This window comes from Oncorhynchus gorbuscha, unplaced genomic scaffold, assembly GCF_021184085.1.
Source record: "Oncorhynchus gorbuscha isolate QuinsamMale2020 ecotype Even-year unplaced genomic scaffold, OgorEven_v1.0 Un_scaffold_2869, whole genome shotgun sequence".
Classification (NCBI taxonomy): domain Eukaryota; kingdom Metazoa; phylum Chordata; class Actinopteri; order Salmoniformes; family Salmonidae; genus Oncorhynchus; species Oncorhynchus gorbuscha.
In genome coordinates, this window is record NW_025747264.1 from 12,501 (window position 1) to 30,000 (window position 17,500).

General features: G+C 47.3%; 2 protein-coding genes across 2 annotated transcripts in view; one reads left to right on the top strand and one right to left on the bottom strand.

Moving 5' to 3' along the window:
- The window catches only part of cpsf4 (cleavage and polyadenylation specific factor 4), a 12,830-nt gene extending 5,476 nt beyond the window's left edge, over nucleotides 1-7,354 (bottom strand). The window contains exons 1-3 of the mRNA XM_046339562.1: nucleotides 6,733-7,354; nucleotides 6,498-6,548; nucleotides 5,474-5,626 (exon numbers count right to left, since the gene is read on the bottom strand). Coding sequence (XP_046195518.1) covers nucleotides 5,474-5,626; nucleotides 6,498-6,548; nucleotides 6,733-6,835 — 307 coding nt within the window. The 5' untranslated portion in view covers nucleotides 6,836-7,354. The remainder of the gene's footprint in view (nucleotides 1-5,473; nucleotides 5,627-6,497; nucleotides 6,549-6,732) is intronic.
- Nucleotides 7,355-12,727: 5,373 nt separating this feature from the next.
- LOC124026977 (protein BUD31 homolog) overlaps nucleotides 12,728-17,500 on the top strand; it is a 9,668-nt gene continuing 4,895 nt past the window's right edge. The window contains 5 exon segments of the mRNA XM_046339563.1: nucleotides 12,728-12,943; nucleotides 15,061-15,183; nucleotides 16,479-16,543; nucleotides 16,545-16,613; nucleotides 17,416-17,448. Of these exon segments, the coding sequence (XP_046195519.1) occupies nucleotides 12,850-12,943; nucleotides 15,061-15,183; nucleotides 16,479-16,543; nucleotides 16,545-16,613; nucleotides 17,416-17,448 (384 nt within the window). The 5' untranslated portion in view covers nucleotides 12,728-12,849.

Consider the following 17,500-nt stretch of genomic DNA (forward strand, 5'->3'; position numbering starts at 1 on the left):
GATGGGGAGGGGGGCACTCTTTATTACTGCACTCTCCTAGACACACAGAGACACACAGAGACACAGTTAGTAGATACAGATGGGGGGGGGCAGTAGACAGTTAGCAGATACAGATGGGGGGGGACCAGTAGACAGTTAGCAGATACAGATGGGGGGGGCACTCCTTATTACTGCACTCTCCTAGACACACAGAGACACACAGAGACACACAGAGACACAGTTAGTAGATACAGATGGGGGGGCAGTAGACAGTTAGCAGATACAGATGGGGGGGCCAGTAGACAGTTAGCAGATACAGATGGGGGGGGGGGGGCACTCTCCTAGACACACAGAGACACAGTTAGTAGATACAGATGGGGGGGGGCACTCCTTATTACTGCACTCTCCTAGACACACAGAGACACACAGAGACACACAGAGACACACGGTTAGCAGATACAGATGGGGGGGACACACACAGAGACACAGTTAGCAGATACAGATGGGGGGGGGACACACAGAGACACAGTTAGCAGATACAGATGGGGGGGGGGGACCGGTAGACAGTTAGTAGATACAGATGGGTGGGGGGACACACAGAGACACAGTTAGTAGATACAGATGGGGGGGCACTCCTTATTACTGCACTCTCCTAGACACACAGAGACACACGGTTAGCAGATACAGATGGGGGGGGGGGCACTCCTTATTACTGCACTCTCCTAGACACACACAGAGACACACGGTTAGCAGATACAGATGGGGGGGACACACAGAGACACAGTTAGTAGATACAGATGGGGGGGGGGCACTCCTTATTACTGCACTCTCCTAGACACACAGAGACACACAGAGACACACAGAGACACACAGAGACACACGGTTAACAGATACAGATGGGGGGGACACACACAGAGACACAGTTAGTAGATACAGATGGGGGGGGCACTCCTTATTACTGCACTCTCCTAGACACACAGAGACACACAGAGACACACAGAGACACACGGTTAGCAGATACAGATGGGGGGGGGGGGGGACACACAGAGACACACAGTTAGAAGATACAGATGGGGGGACACTCCTTGTTACTGCACTCTCCTAGACACACAGAGACACACAGTTAGCAGATACAGATGGGGGGGCAGTAGACAGTTAGTAGATACAGATGGGGGGGACCAGTAGACAGTTAGTAGATACAGATGGGGGGGGACCAGCAGACAGTTAGCAGATACAGATGGGAGGGGGACCAGCAGACAGTTAGCAGATACAGATGGGGGGACCAGCAGACAGTTAGCAGATACAGATGGGGGGGGGACCAGCAGACAGTTAGCAGATACAGATGGGGGGACCAGCAGACAGTTAGCAGATACAGATGGGGGGACCAGCAGACAGTTAGCAGATACAGATGGGTGGGGGACTGTAGACAGTTAGTAGATACAGATGGGGGGGACCAGTAGACAGTTAGTAGATACAGATGGGGGGACCAGTAGACAGTTAGTAGATACAGATGGGGGGGGGGACCAGTAGACAGTTAGTAGATACAGATGGGGGGACCAGTAGACAGTTAGTAGATACAGATGGGGGGACCAGTAGACAGTTAACAGATACAGATGGGTGGGGGGACCAGTAGACAGTTAACAGATACAGATGGGTGGGGGGACCAGTAGACAGTTAGCAGATACAGATGGGGGGGGACCAGTAGACAGTTAACAGATACAGATGGGTGGGGGGACCAGTAGACAGTTAGTAGATACAGATGGGGGGGACCAGTAGACAGTTAGCAGATACAGATGGGGGGACCAGTAGACAGTTAGTAGATACAGATGGGGGGGGCACTCCTTGTTACTGCACTCTCCTAGACACACAGAGACACACAGTTAGCAGATACAGATGGGGGGACACACACAGAGACACACAGTTAGCAGATACAGATGGGGGGGACACTCCTTGTTACTGCACTCTCCTAGACACACAGAGACACACAGGTAACAGATACAGATGGGGGGGGGACACACAGAGACACAGTTAGTAGATACAGATGGGGGGGGGGGGGGGGACACACAGAGACACACAGTTAGAAGATACAGATGGGAGGACACTCCTTGTTACTGCACTCTCCTAGACACACAGAGACACACAGAGACACACAGAGACACACGGTTAGCAGATACAGATGGGGGGGATACACAGACACACACAGTTAGAAGATACAGATGGGGGGACACTCCTTGTTACTGCACTCTCCTAGACACACAGAGACACACAGTTAGCAGATACAGATGGGGGGGACTGCAGTAGACAGTTAGTAGATACAGATGGGGGGGGACCAGTAGACAGTTAGTAGATACAGATGGGGGGGGACCAGTAGACAGTTAGTAGATACAGATGGGGGGACCAGTAGACAGTTAGTAGATACAGATGGGGGGGGACCAGTAGACAGTTAGTAGATACAGATGGGGGGGGACCAGTAGACAGTTAGTAGATACAGATGGGAGGGGGAACAGTAGACAGTTAGTAGATACAGATGGGGGGGGACCAGTAGACAGTTAGTAGATACAGATGGGGGGGACCAGTAGACAGTTAGTAGATACAGATGGGGGGGGGACTGTAGTAGACAGTTAGTAGATACAGATGGGGGGGACCAGTAGACAGTTAGCAGATACAGATGGGGGGGGGCTGTAGTAGACAGTTAGTAGATACAGATGGGGGGACCAGTAGACAGTTAGCAGATACAGATGGGGGGGCTGTAGTAGACAGTTAGTAGATACAGATGGGGGGGACCAGTAGACAGTTAGCAGATACAGATGGGGGGGGCACTGTAGTAGACAGTTAGTAGATACAGATGGGGGGGACCAGTAGACAGTTAGCAGATACAGATGGGGGGGCTGTAGACAGTTAGCAGATACAGATGGGGGGACCAGTAGACAGTTAGTAGATACAGATGGGGGGGACCAGTAGACAGTTAGCAGATACAGATGGGAAGGGACCAGTAGACAGTTAGTAGATACAGATGGGGGGGGGACCAGCAGACAGTTAGCAGATACAGATGGGGGGACCAGTAGACAGTTAGTAGATACAGATGGGGGGGGGGACCAGTAGACAGTTAGCAGATACAGATGGGGGGACCAGTAGACAGTTAGTAGATACAGATGGGGGGACCAGTAGACAGTTAGTAGATACAGATGGGTGGGGCACCAGTAGACAGTTAGCAGATACAGATGGGGGGGGGGGACCAGCAGACAGTTAGCAGATACAGATGGGTGGGGCACCAGTAGACAGTTAGCAGATACAGATGGGGGGGGGGGACCAGTAGACAGTTAGCAGATACAGATGGGTGGGGCACCAGTAGACAGTTAGCAGATACAGATGGGGGGGGACCAGCAGACAGTTAGCAGATACAGATGGGTGGGGCACCAGTAGACAGTTAGCAGATCCAGATGGGGGGGGGACCAGTAGACAGTTAGCAGATACAGATGGGGGGGACCAGCAGACAGTTAGCAGATACAGATGGGGGGGGGGGGGACCAGTAGACAGTTAACAGATACAGATGGGTGGGGGGACCAGTAACCAGTAGACAGTTAGTAGATACAGATGGGGGGGGGGACCAGTAGACAGTTAGCACAGATGGGGGGACCAGTAGACAGTTAGTAGATACAGATGGGGGGACCAGTAGACAGTTAGTAGATACAGATGGGGGGGGACCAGTAGACAGTTAACAGATACAGATGGGTGGGGGGACCAGTAACCAGTAGACAGTTAGCAGATACAGATGGGGAGGGGGACCAGTAGACAGTTAGCAGATATAGATGGGGGGGACCAGTAGACAGTTAGCAGATACAGATGGGGGGGACCAGTAGACAGTTAGCAGACACAGATGGGGGGGGGCTGTAGACAGTAGATACAGATGGGGGGGGCACTCCTTGTTACTGCACTCTCCTAGACACACAGAGACACACAGTTATAGATACAGATGGGGGGACCAGTAGACAGTTAGTAGATACAGATGGGGAGGGACCAGTAGACAGTTAGTAGATACAGATGGGAGGGACCAGTAGACAGGCAGATACAGATCCTTGTTACTGCACTCTCCTAGACACACAGAGACACACAGTTAGCAGATACAGATGGGGGGGGACACAGAGACACACAGTTAGCAGATACAGATGGGGGGACACTCCTTGTTACTGCACTCTCCTAGACACACAGAGACACACAGGTAACAGATACAGATGGGGGGGGGACACACACAGACACACACAGTTAGCAGATACAGATGGGGGGGGGACACACACAGAGACACACACAGTTAGCAGATACAGATGGGGGGACTGTAGTAGACAGTTAACAGATACAGATGGGGGGGACCAGTAGACAGTTAGCAGATACAGATGGGGGGGGGACCAGTAGACAGTTAGCAGATACAGATGGGGGGGCTGTAGTAGACAGTTAGCAGATACAGATGGGGGGGACCAGTAGACAGTTAGCAGATACAGATGGGGGGACCAGTAGACAGTTAGCAGATACAGATGGGGGGGTCTGTAGTAGACAGTTAGCAGATACAGATGGGGGGGACTGTAGTAGACAGTTAGCAGATACAGATGGGGCAGGACTGTAGTAGACAGTTAGCAGATACAGATGGGTGTTGTCTTTAGGTCTGTAGTAGGTCTCTCTTTATGTAGTGGTGTTGTCTTTATGATACAGATGTTGTTGTCTTTAGGGACTGTAGTGTTGTTGTTGTCTTTAGGTCTCTCTTTAGATAGGGTTGTCTTTGTCTGTAGTCTCTTTATGTAGTGTTGTTGTCTTTAGGTCTCTCTTTATGTAGTGTTGTTGTCTTTAGGTCTCTCTTTATGTAGTGTTGTTGTCTTTAGGTCTCTCTTTATGTAGTGTTGTTGTCTTTAGGTCTCTCTTTATGTAGTGTTGTTGTCTTTAGGTCTCTCTTTATGTAGTGTTGTTGTCTTTAGGTCTCTCTTTATGTAGTGTTGTTGTCTTTAGGTCTTTATGTAGTGTTGTTGTCTTTAGGTCTCTTTATGTAGTGTTGTTGTCTTTAGGTCTCTTTATGTAGTGTTGTTGTCTTTAGGTCTCTCTTTATGTAGTGTTGTTGTCTTTAGGTCTCTCTTTATGTAGTGTTGTTGTCTTTAGGTCTCTCTTTATGTAGTGTTGTTGTCTTTAGGTCTCTCTTTATGTAGTGTTGTTGTCTTTAGGTCTCTTTATGTGTTGTTGTTGTCTTTATGTAGTGTTGTCTCTTTATGTAGTGTTGTTGTCTTTATGTAGTGTTGTTGTCTTTAGGTCTCTTTATGTAGTGTTGTTGTCTTTAGGTCTCTCTTTATGTAGTGTTGTTGTCTTTAGGTCTCTTTATGTAGTGTTGTTGTCTTTAGGTCTCTCTTTATGTAGTGTTGTTGTCTTTAGGTCTCTCTTTATGTAGTGTTGTTGTCTGAGGTCTCTCTTTATGTAGTGTTGTCTCTCTCATCGTGATGTCTGAGGTCTCTCTTACTGAACTTGGAGTAGAAGTAACACTCAGGCATCTTGGTCATGTCGTACTCGTGTAGAAACTCACACTGGTCTCCCTTCTTACAGAGTCCTCTGAGCCAGTGTTTACACACCACAGTCTTCTCCCCACTGATGTGACGGAACGGACACATCCCACCTGCAACCACACACACACTGGGTCAGTTCCTATCCACACACACACACTGGGTCAGTTCCTATCCACACACACACTGGGTCAGTTCCTATCCACACACACACTGGGTTCCTATCCACAGAAACTCACACTGGGTCAGTTCCTATCCACACACACACTGGGTCAGTTCCTATCACACACACACACTGGGTCAGTTCCTATCCACACACACACTGGGTCAGTTCCTATCCACACATCACACACTGGGTCAGTTCCTATCCACACACACACACTGGGTCAGTTCCTATCCACACACACACACACTGGGTCAGTTCCTATCCACACACACACACTGGGTCAGTTCCTATCCACACACACACACTGGGTCAGTTCCTATCCACACACACACTGGGTCAGTTCCTATCCACACACACACACTGGGTCAGTTCCTATCCACACACACACACTGGGTCAGTTCCTATCCACACACACACACTGGGTCAGTTCCTATCCACACACACACACTGGGTCAGTTCCTATCCACACACACACACACTGGGTCAGTTCCTATCCACACACACACACTGGGTCAGTTCCTATCCACACACACACACTGGGTCAGTTCCTATCCACACACACACACTGGGTCAGTTCCTATCTACACACACTGGGTCAGTTCCTATCCACACACACACTGGGCCAGTTCCTATCCACACACACACACTGGGTCAGTTCCTATCCACACACACACTAGTCAATTCATTAAATACATTTTACACACAGACACTTACAGATCAGTTTATACACACATCCCCCAGCAGACACACACACACACACTTGTAGAGGAGGCTGTAGTAGTCACATAGAGAGAACTCATCACCGATAATACTCTCACCTTTGAGACAGGCTGCTCTCATGAAGAACTCACACACAGCAGCCCCGGACTCTGCACACACACAGGAAGTTACAATACAAACCCATACATAATCCTCAAACTCTGCAAAAACACCTAACAATAAAACCAGTTAAAAAGTTAGCTAGTCAAGTTAGCTTAGCTACCATGCTAAAACTACAACAGTACCTAGCTAACGTTAGCTAACTGGCTAACTGAGTAAGTAGCGACTACTTACTGTCCATCCCGGGGAAAGGGAGAGGCTGAGCCCCCAGCTGCTGCTCCACAGCCATCTCTAGATCAAACTTGATGTGGTCCACGGTGGCTATCAGGTCCTGCATGATGGCAGGTCTCACTACGCTCCGACCAGACAGAAACAAGCTAGCTTAGCCTAGCCTAGCTTAGCAGTCTAACCCCTGTCCGACCAGACAGAAACAGGCTAGCTTAGCCTAGCCTAGCTTAGCAGTCTAACCCCAGTCCGACCAGATAGAAACAGGCTAGCCTAGCCTAGCTTAGCAGTCTAACCCCAGTCCGACCAGATAGAAACAGGCTAGCCTAGCCTAGTTTAGCAGTCTAACCCCAGTCCGACCAGATAGAAACAGGCTAGCCTAGCCTAGCTTAGCTGTCTAACGGCAGTTAGCAATCAGCTAATCTGTGAAATCTCACTTTAAGTAGCTGATATATCAACCATAAAAAGGCGTGGGAGCTAGATTGCTTTGTCTAGCTAATTGTATATATTTTTAATGTGTAGAAATCAACAGTGGGAAAAGTTAGATTAACTAAGACAAGTCCCGTTTGTCTTGTTGATCTGCCATCTTGTTTCTCCTGCCTCCAGAAGGCGGGCGGGTTGAACTCTAACCTTTGACCTGGAGGGGGGGTTAAAAGGCCGACTAATCGATCTATGAGAGAGTCTGGATGTGAACTTGCCAGAAGATGCCGACCCTAGAATTACGCTTGTTTACACAGAACTGCACTGGGGTCAGAATGCAACCATGGTTACATTAAGATCCCCAGTGAGCTAGTGTGAGATATGGGCTGGAAAAGGGTATCGCAATGGGATAAGCCACCATACTCCAAATGCAGTTAACCCACTGTTCCTAGACCGTCATTGAAAATAAGAATTTGTTCTTTAACTGACTTGCCTAGTTAGTTAAATAAAGGTTAAATAAATTAAAATATTTTAAAAATTCACACTACTTGTTATCCAGGAAAACTGCCATTTGTATCCTCATGCGGTAGCCAACGCAGCCATTTTGAAATGCGTCAGCCAATCAGCTCTTTTGTTGTTCAACACAAACATGTCATTTCATGATGGCTGCTGTGAATACTGCTAATACTGCTACTTTTCTGGGGGGGGGGGGGATAAGCGGTATTTCAATCTTCTCGGTGGAGCAGTGTGGATGAAGGTAACATTTGAAGTGCAGTAGCATATACCATCCCTGTATCGAGGTACATTTCTCAACCCGTATCTCATCCCTGTATCGAGGTACGTTTTCTCAACCCGTATCGAGGTACGTTTCTCAACCTGTATCGAGGTACGTTTCTCAACCCGTATCCCATCCATGTATCGAGGTACGTTTCTCAACCCGTATCTCATCCCTGTATCGAGGTACATTTTTCAACCCGTATCCCATCCCTGTATCGAGGTACGTTTCTCAACCCGTATCGAGGTACGTTTCTCAACCCGTATCGAGGTACGTTTCTCAACCCGTATCGAGGTACGTTTCTCAACGTTTACGTTTTCTCATCGAGGTACCCGTATCGTATCGAGGTACGTTTCTCAACCCGAGGTACGTTTCTCAACCCGTATCCCGTAGGTACGTTTCTCAACCCGTTTTCTCAGGTGCGTTTCTCAACCCGTATCCTCAACCCTATCGAGGTACGTTTCTCAACCCGTATCGAGGTACGTTTCCATCCCGTATCGGTACGTTTTCTCAACCCGTATCCCATCGATCGGTACGTTTTCTCAGCCCGTATCCCATCCCGTATCGAGGTACGTTTCTCAACCCGTATCGAGGTACGTTTCTCAACCCGTATCGAGGTACGTTTCTCAACCCGTATCGAGGTACGTTTCTCAACCCGTATCCCATCCCTGTATCGAGGTACGTTTCTCAACCCGTATCTCATCCCTGTATCGAGGTACATTTTTCAACCCGTATCCCATCCCTGTATCGAGGTACGTTTCTCAACCCGTATCGAGGTACGTTTCTCAACCCGTATCGAGGTACGTTTCTCATCCCGTATCGAGGTACGTTTCTCAACCCGTATCCCATCCCTTTCTCAACCCGTATCGATCGAGGTACGTTTTCTACGTTTCCCGTATCGAGGTACGTTTTCTCAGCCCGTATCCCATCCCGTATCGAGGTACGTTTCTCAACCCGTATCCCATCGAGGTACGTTTCTCAACCCGTATCCCATCCCTGTATCGAGGTCGTTTCTCAACCCGTATCCCACGTTTCGTTTCAACCCGTATCCCATGCGTTGTATCGATCCCATCCCTGTATCGACGTTTCTCAACCCGTACGTTTCTCCATCGTATCGAGGTACGTTTCTCAACCCGTATCGAGGTACGTTTCTCAACCCGTATCCCATCCCTGTATCGAGGTACGTTTCTCAACCCGTATCCCATCCCTGTATCGAGGTACGTTTTCTCAACCCGTATCCCATCCCTGTATCGAGGTACGTTTTCTCAACCCGTATCCCATCCCTGTATCGAGGTACGTTTTCTCAACCCGTATCCCATCCCCGTATCGAGGTACGTTTTCTCAACCCGTATCGAGGTACGTTTTCTCAACCCGTATCGAGGTACGTTTCTCAACCCGTATCGAGGTACGTTTCTCAACCCGTATCTCATCCCTGTATCGAGGTACATTTTTCAACCCGTATCCCATCCCTGTATCGAGGTACGTTTCTCAACGTTTCTCAACCCGTATCGAGGTACGTTTTCTCAACCCGTATCGAGGTACGTTTCTCAACCCGTATCGAGGTACGTTTCTCAACCCGTATCCCATCCCCGTATCGAGGTACGTTTCTCAACCCGTATCCCATCCCCGTATCGAGGTACGTTTTCTCAACCCGTATCCCATCCCTGTATCGAGGTACGTTTTCTCAACCCGTATCCCATCCCCGTATCGAGGTACGTTTCTCAACCCGTATCTCATCCCTGTATCGAGGTACGTTTCTCAACCCGTATCCCATCCCTGTATCGAGGTACGTTTCTCAACCCGTATCCCATCCCTGTATCGAGGTACGTTTTCTCAACCCGTATCCCATCCCCGTATCGAGGTACGTTTTCCCAACCCGTATCGAGGTACGTTTCTCAACCCGTATCCCATCCCTGTATCGAGGTACGTTTCTCAACCCGTATCGAGGTACGTTTCTCAACCTGTATCGAGGTACGTTTCTCAACCCGTATCGAGCTACGTTTCTCAACCTGTATCGAGGTACGTTTCTCAACCTGTATCGAGCTACGTTTCTCAACCTGTATCGAGGTACGTTTATCAGCCCCTTTTCCCTCCCTGTATCGAGGTACGTTTCTCAACCCATATCCCATCCCTGTATCGAGGTACGTTTCTCAGCCCGTATCCCATCCCTGTATCGAGGTACGTTTCTCAACCCGTATCCCATCCCTGTATCGAGGTACGTTTTCTCAACCCGTATCCCATCCCCGTATCGAGGTACGTTTTCTCAACCCGTATCCCATCCCCGTATCGAGGTACGTTTTCTCAACCCGTATCCCATCCCCGTATCGAGGTATGTTTTCTCAGCCCGTATCGAGGTTTTCTCAACCCGTATCCCATCCCTGTATCGAGGTACGTTTTCTCAACCCGTATCCCATCCCTGTATCGAGGTACGTTTTCTCAACCCGTATCGAGGTATGTTTTCTCAGCCCGTATCGAGGTACGTTTCTCACTGAAATCCTCCTCTCTAACTCTCCTCTGTCTTCTACACTGAAATCCTCCTCTCTAACTCTCCTCTGTCTTCTACACTGAAATCCTCCTCTCTAACTCTCCTCTGTCTTCTACACTGAAATCCTCCTCTCTAACTCCTCTCTGTCCTCTACACTGAAATCCTCCTCTCTAACTCCTCCCTGTCCTCTACACTGAAATCCTCCTCTCTAACTCCTCTCTGTCTTCTACACTGAAATCCTCCTCTCTAACTCTCCTCTGTCTTCTACACTGAAATCCTCCTGTCTAACTCATCTCTGTCTTCTACACTGAAATCCTCCTCTCTAACTCTCCTCTGTCTTCTACACTGAAATCCTCCTCTCTAACTCCTCTCTGTCTTCTACACTGAAACGACTGGACAGGAGAAAACAGAATACACCACTTTTACATCCCGTTTGTCTAGGATGGAGAAGAGAAGGGGATGGAAGAGGAGGCCAGAAGAGGGGCGGGACCCAGGGTTCCAGAGCATCAAATTCCTGATGCATTGTGGGTATATTGACTGCGACTGATGTAAAATAAATAATGAGTAGTTATTTATGACACAGCCTTTTGTCAGAAAAATAACCAAATAAACAAATGGACCCGTCTAACCTGTTGATGGTATTATATCAGTCAAATATAATCACGATTTAACTACACTGAACAAAAATAGAAACGCAACATGCAACAATTTCAAAGATGTTACTAAGTTACAGAACATATATGGAAATAAGTCCATTGAAATCAATGCCTTAGGCCCTAATCTATGGATTTCACATGACTGAGAATACAGATATTCATCTGTCGGTCACAGACACACATTAAAAAGAAAGGTAGGGGTGTGGATCAGAACCAGTCAGTATCTGGTGTGGATCAGAACCAGTCAGTATCTGGTGTGGATCAGAACCAGTCAGTATCTGGTGTGGATCAGAACCAGTCAGTATCTGGTGTGGATCAGAACCAGTCAGTATCTGGTGTGGATCAGAACCAGTCAGTATCTGGGGTGGATCAGAACCAGTCAGTATCTGGTGTGGATCAGAACCAGTCAGTATCTGGTGTGGATCAGAACCAGTCAGTATCTGGTGTGGATCAGAACCAGTCAGTATCTGGTGTGGATCAGAACCAGTCAGTATCTGGTGTGGATCAGAACCAGTCAGTATCTGGGGTGGATCAGAACCAGTCAGTATCTGGTGTGGATCAGAACCAGTCAGTATCTGGTGTGGATCAGAACCAGTCAGTATCTGGTGTGGATCAGAACCAGTCAGTATCTGGTGTGGATCAGAACCAGTCAGTATCTGGTGTGGATCAGAACCAGTCAGTATCTGGGGTGGATCAGAACCAGTCAGTATCTGGGGTGGATCAGAACCAGTCAGTATCTGGGGTGGATCAGAACCAGTCAGTATCTGGGGTGGATCAGAACCAGTCAGTATCTGGTGTGGATCAGAACCAGTCAGTATCTGGTGTGGATCAGAACCAGTCAGTATCTGGTGTGGATCAGAACCAGTCAGTATCTGGGGTGGATCAGAACCAGTCAGTATCTGGGGTGGATCAGAACCAGTCAGTATCTGGTGTGGATCAGAACCAGTCAGTATCTGGTGTGGATCAGAACCAGTCAGTATCTGGGGTGGATCAGAACCAGTCAGTATCTGGTGTGGATCAGAACCAGTCAGTATCTGGTGTGGATCAGAACCAGTCAGTATCTGGGGTGGATCAGAACCAGTCAGTATCTGGGGTGGATCAGAACCAGTCAGTATCTGGTGTGGATCAGAACCAGTCAGTATCTGGGGTGGATCAGAACCAGTCAGTATCTCCAGTTGGCGGGAACTGGAACATGCTGTCGTACAAGTTGATCAAGAGCATTTTTTCCCCCGAGCTCCTAGTTGTTTTGAACGCACTGAAGTCGGAGATTTCCGAGTTCCCAGTTGTTTTGAACGCACTGAAGTCGGAGATTTCCGAGTTCCCGGTTGTTTTTAACGCACTGAAGTCGGAGATTTCCGAGTTCCCAGTTGTTTTGAACGCACTGAAGTCGGAGATTTCAGAGTTCCCGGTTGTTTTGAACTCACTGATGTCGGAGATTTCCGAGTTCCCGGTTGTTTTGAACTCACTGAAGTCGGAGATATTCGAGTTCCCAGTTGTTTTTAACGCACTTAAGTCAGATATTTCCGAGTTTCCAGTTGTTTTGAACTCACTGAAGTCGGAGATTTCCGAGTTCCCGGTTGTTGTGAACGCGGCAAAAGCCCCAATTGAATGAGTATAGAATTGAGTGACGTACATATCATGCGAGGATCGAGCTGAAAGACCCCTTCGACGGTGTGACGTCAATAAGAAGCGACGGTGAGCAGGCCTACGAATCAATACACAAAAATAGGACGGGGGAGGAAATAAGGTTTTGTTGTTTTTGGTTAAATAAATCCGTTTGATTCAACGCAATGCCGAAAGTGAAAAGGAGCAGGAAACCACCTCCGGATGGCTGGGAGTTGATTGAACCGACATTGGACGAATTAGACCAAAAAATGAGAGAAGGTAATTTGTAGCTAGGTAATAATGTTAGCCACCTATAAGCTAGTTAAGTCCGTACCAAACGAGGCTCCGCTAACATCATGTCGACACAATGTTGACATTTGTTTAGGATATTTAACCAGTCAACTAGTACTCATTTCGCTAGCTATGTTACCGAGCTGTATGAATCTGACTTGGAAGCTTCTAAGTTAACTACACTGAATAAAAATATAAACGCAACACAGTTTTAAATGTTACTGAGTTCATATATAATGAAATCCTTAAACTGAAATAAATTATTTAGGCCCTAATCTGTGGATTTCACATGACAGGGGATACAGATATGCATCTATTGGTCACAGATACCTAATAAAAAAGTAGGGGTGTGGATCAGAATCAGTCAGTATCTGGTGTGGAACAGAACCAGTCAGTATCTGGTGTGGATCAGAACCAGTCAGTATCTGGGGTGGATCAGAACCAGTCAGTATCTGGTGTGGATCAGAACCAGTCAGTATCTGGGGTGGATCAGAACCAGTCAGTATCTGGTGTGGATCAGAACCAGTCAGTATCTGGGGTGGATCAGAACCAGTCAGTATCTGGCGCGACACGTCTCCTTCTCATAGAGTTGATCAGGATGTTGATAGTGGCCTGTGTAATGTTGTCCCACTCCTCTTCAATGGCTTTGAGAATTTTCTGGATATTGGCGGGAACTGGAAAATGCTGTCGATCCAGAGCATCCCAAACATGCTCAGTGGGTGACATGTCTGGTGAGTATGCAGGCCATGGAAGAACTGGGACATGTTCAGCTTCCAGAAATGATGTACATTATCCTCCACCATGGGGCTCTGATCACAACGGTTGACATGCAAACACAATGGGGACCTCAACCACACCTCCACCATATCTCTGTATTCAAATTGCCATTGAAAAATGCAGCAAACACCATACCATAACCCCACAACCACCATGGGGCACTCTGTTCACAGCGTTAACATCAGCAAACCGTCAGTATCCCCCCATGATGCCATACACGCTGTCGGCCATCTGCCCAGTTGAAACCAGGATTCATCCGTGAAGAGCATAATTCTCCAGCGTCTGCTGACTGTCAGTGTGAGAGTCTGTGAGAGTACCAGTGACCATCGAAGATGAGCATTTACCCACTGAAGTTGGTTACGAAGGCCGAACTGCAGTCAGGTCGAGACCCTGGTGAGGACAACGGGCACGCAGATGACAGTTTCTGACAGTTTGTGGAGAAATTCTTTAGCTGTGCAAACGTACAGTTTCATCAAGTCTCCGGGTGGCTGGTCTCAAATGATCCCACATGTAAAGAGGCCGGATGTGGAGGACCTGGGCTGGGGTGTGGTTTGTGGTTGTTAAGCTGGTTGGACACTGCCAAATTCTCTAAAATGACAGAGGTGGCTTATGGTAGAGGAATGAACATTGAATTCTCTGGCAACATCTCTGGTGGACATTACTGCAGTCAGCATGCCAATTTGCACGCTCCCTCAACTTGAGACATCTGTGGCATTGTGTTGTGTGACAGAACTGCACATTTTAGAGTGGCCTATTTATTGTCCCCAGCGCAAGGTGCACCTGTGTAACGATCATGCTGTTTTAATCAGCTTCTTGATATGCCACACCTGTCAGGTGGATGGATTATCTTGGCAAAGGAGAAATGGTCCTTCTGTAGCTCAGTTGGTAGAGCATGGCGCTTGTAACGCCAGGGTAAACGAACGTAGAATGTATACACACATGAAGTCGCTTTGGAAATATTATTATATATTATATATTGAGAAATGCTCACTAACAGGGAGGTAAACAAAGTTGTGCAAAAAAAAATGAAAGAGATTCGGGTTTTTTTTGTTTATGGAAAATTTCAGGATTTAAAAAAATATAATAATTTCAGGTCATGAACCATGTTGTATTTTTATATTGTTCAGTATATTTAGTTTAGCAACCAACCAACCAGCCAGCTAGTAGCTACTTAGCTAGCTACAATATAAAGGTGATGTATGAATGTGAATCTTGGATAACGGTTATCTTGGATAATGTGAATCTTGGATAACGGTTATCTTGGATAATGTGAATCTTGGATAATTCCTGTATTGTATTGATGACGAGCTGTGATTGTCTCCTTCCAGCCGAGACGGAGCCTCACGAGGGAAAGAGGAAGGTGGAGTCCCTGTGGCCGATATTCAGACTGCATCATCAGAGGAGCAGATATATCTTCGACTTGTTCTACAAGAGGAAGGCCATCAGCAGAGGTAGATATTACTGTTATATAAGAGGAAGGCAGTCAGCAGAGGTAGATATTACTGTTATATAAGAGGAAGGCCATCAGCAGAGGTAGATGTTATATAAGAGGAAGGCCGTCAGCAGAGGTAGATGTTACTGTTATATAAGAGGAAGGCCGTCAGCAGAGGTAGATGTTATATAAGAGGAAGGCCGTCAGCAGAGGTAGATGTTATATAAGAGGAAGGCAGTCAGCAGAGGTAGATGTTATATAAGAGGAAGGCCGTCAGCAGAGGTAGATGTTACTGTTATATAAGAGGAAGGCCATCAGCAGAGGTAGATGTTATATAAGAGGAAGGCCATCAGCAGAGGTAGATGTTACTGTTATATAAGAGGAAGGCCATCAGCAGAGGTAGATATTACTGTTATATAAGAGGAAGGCCATCAGCAGAGGTAGATGTTATATAAGAGGAAGGCAGTCAGCAGAGGTAGATGTTACTGTTATATAAGAGGAAGGCCGTCAGCAGAGGTAGATGTTACTGTTATATAAGAGGAAGGCCGTCAGCAGAGGTAGATGTTATAGAAGAGGAAGGCCGTCAGCAGAGGTAGATGTTATATAAGAGGAAGGCCATCAGCAGAGGTAGATGTTACTGTTATATAAGAGGAAGGCCATCAGCAGAGGTAGATGTTATATAAGAGGAAGGCCATCAGCAGAGGTAGATGTTATATAAGAGGAAGGCCATCAGCAGAGCTAGCAGTGTTATCCAGGAGGAAGGCTCCTGCAGTGACCTCCAGGACAGGCTGCTGCATGATAAGAGGAAGGCCATGCAGTGACCTCCAGGACAGGCCGCTGCAGGTCCAGGACAGGATGTTATGACCTCCAGGACAGGCTCGCTGCAGTGCCTCAGGACAGGTAGCAGTGATATCCAGGACAGAGGTAGATGTTACTGTTATATAAGAGGAAGGCCATCAGATCAGCAGAGGTAGATGCATGCAGTGACCTCAGCAGGGCAGTGACCTCCAGGACAGGCCCCAGCAGTGACCTCCAGGACAGGCCATCTGCAGTGACCTCCAGGACAGGCTGCTGCAGTGACCTCCAGGACAGGCCCCTGCAGTGACCTCCAGGACAGGCCCCTGCAGTGACCTCCAGGACAGGCCGCTGCAGTGACCTCCAGGACAGGCCCCTGCAGGACAGGGTTAATGTTAAGCTGGCTTGTTTTTAGGTATAATGCTCTGCAGTGACCTGTGGACAGAGGTAGATGTTATATAAGAGGAAGGCCATCAGCAGTGTAGATGTTATGAAGTGTGTCAGTCAGCAGAGGTGTAGAGCTGTATGACTACTGTATAAAGGAGAGTTATGCTGATAGGAACCTGATCGCTAAGTGGAAGAAGGCAGGGATACGAGAACCTGTGCTGCCTTCGCTGCATCCAGACACGAGACACCAACTTTGGAACCAACTGCATCTGCAGAGTTCCCAGAGCAAACTGGAGGTGGTAGTACAACTAGCACAATGCTCTTTGTGTGTGTGTGTGTGTGTGTGTGTGTGGTCAGTGTCCAGGACACTATAGTACTACTACACTACTATACCATATCAATATACTGTACATCTATAGAGTTCCCAAGAGCAAACTGGAGGTGGTGAGTACAACTACACAATACTAAGTACTAGGACACAATACTATAGTACCAGGTACTACACAATACTATAGTACTACTACACTACTATACCATATCAATACACTCTACATCTGTAGAGTTCCCAAAGCAAACTGGAGGTGGTGAGTACAACTACACAATACTATAGTACTACTATACCATATCAATACACTCTACATCTGTAGAGTTCCCAAGGAGCAAACTGGAGGTGCAGTGAGTACAACTGTTACTATAGTACTACTACCAATACTATAGTACCACTACACTACTACACAATACTGGATAGCACTACTACACAATACTATAGTACTACTACACTACTATACCATATCAATACACTCTACATCTGTAGAGTTCCCAAGAGCAAACTGGAGGTGGTGAGTACAACTACACAATACTATAGTACTACTACACTACTATACCATATCAATATACTGTACATCTATAGAGTTCCCAAGAGCAAACTGGAGGTGGTGAGTACAACTACACAATACTATAGTACTACTACACAATACTATAGTACCACTACACTACTACACAATACTATAGCACTACTACACAATACTATAGTACTACTACACTACTATACCATATCAATACACTCTACATCTGTAGAGTTCCCAAGAGCAAACTGGAGGTGGTGAGTACAACTACACAATACTATAGTACTACTACACTACTATACCATATCA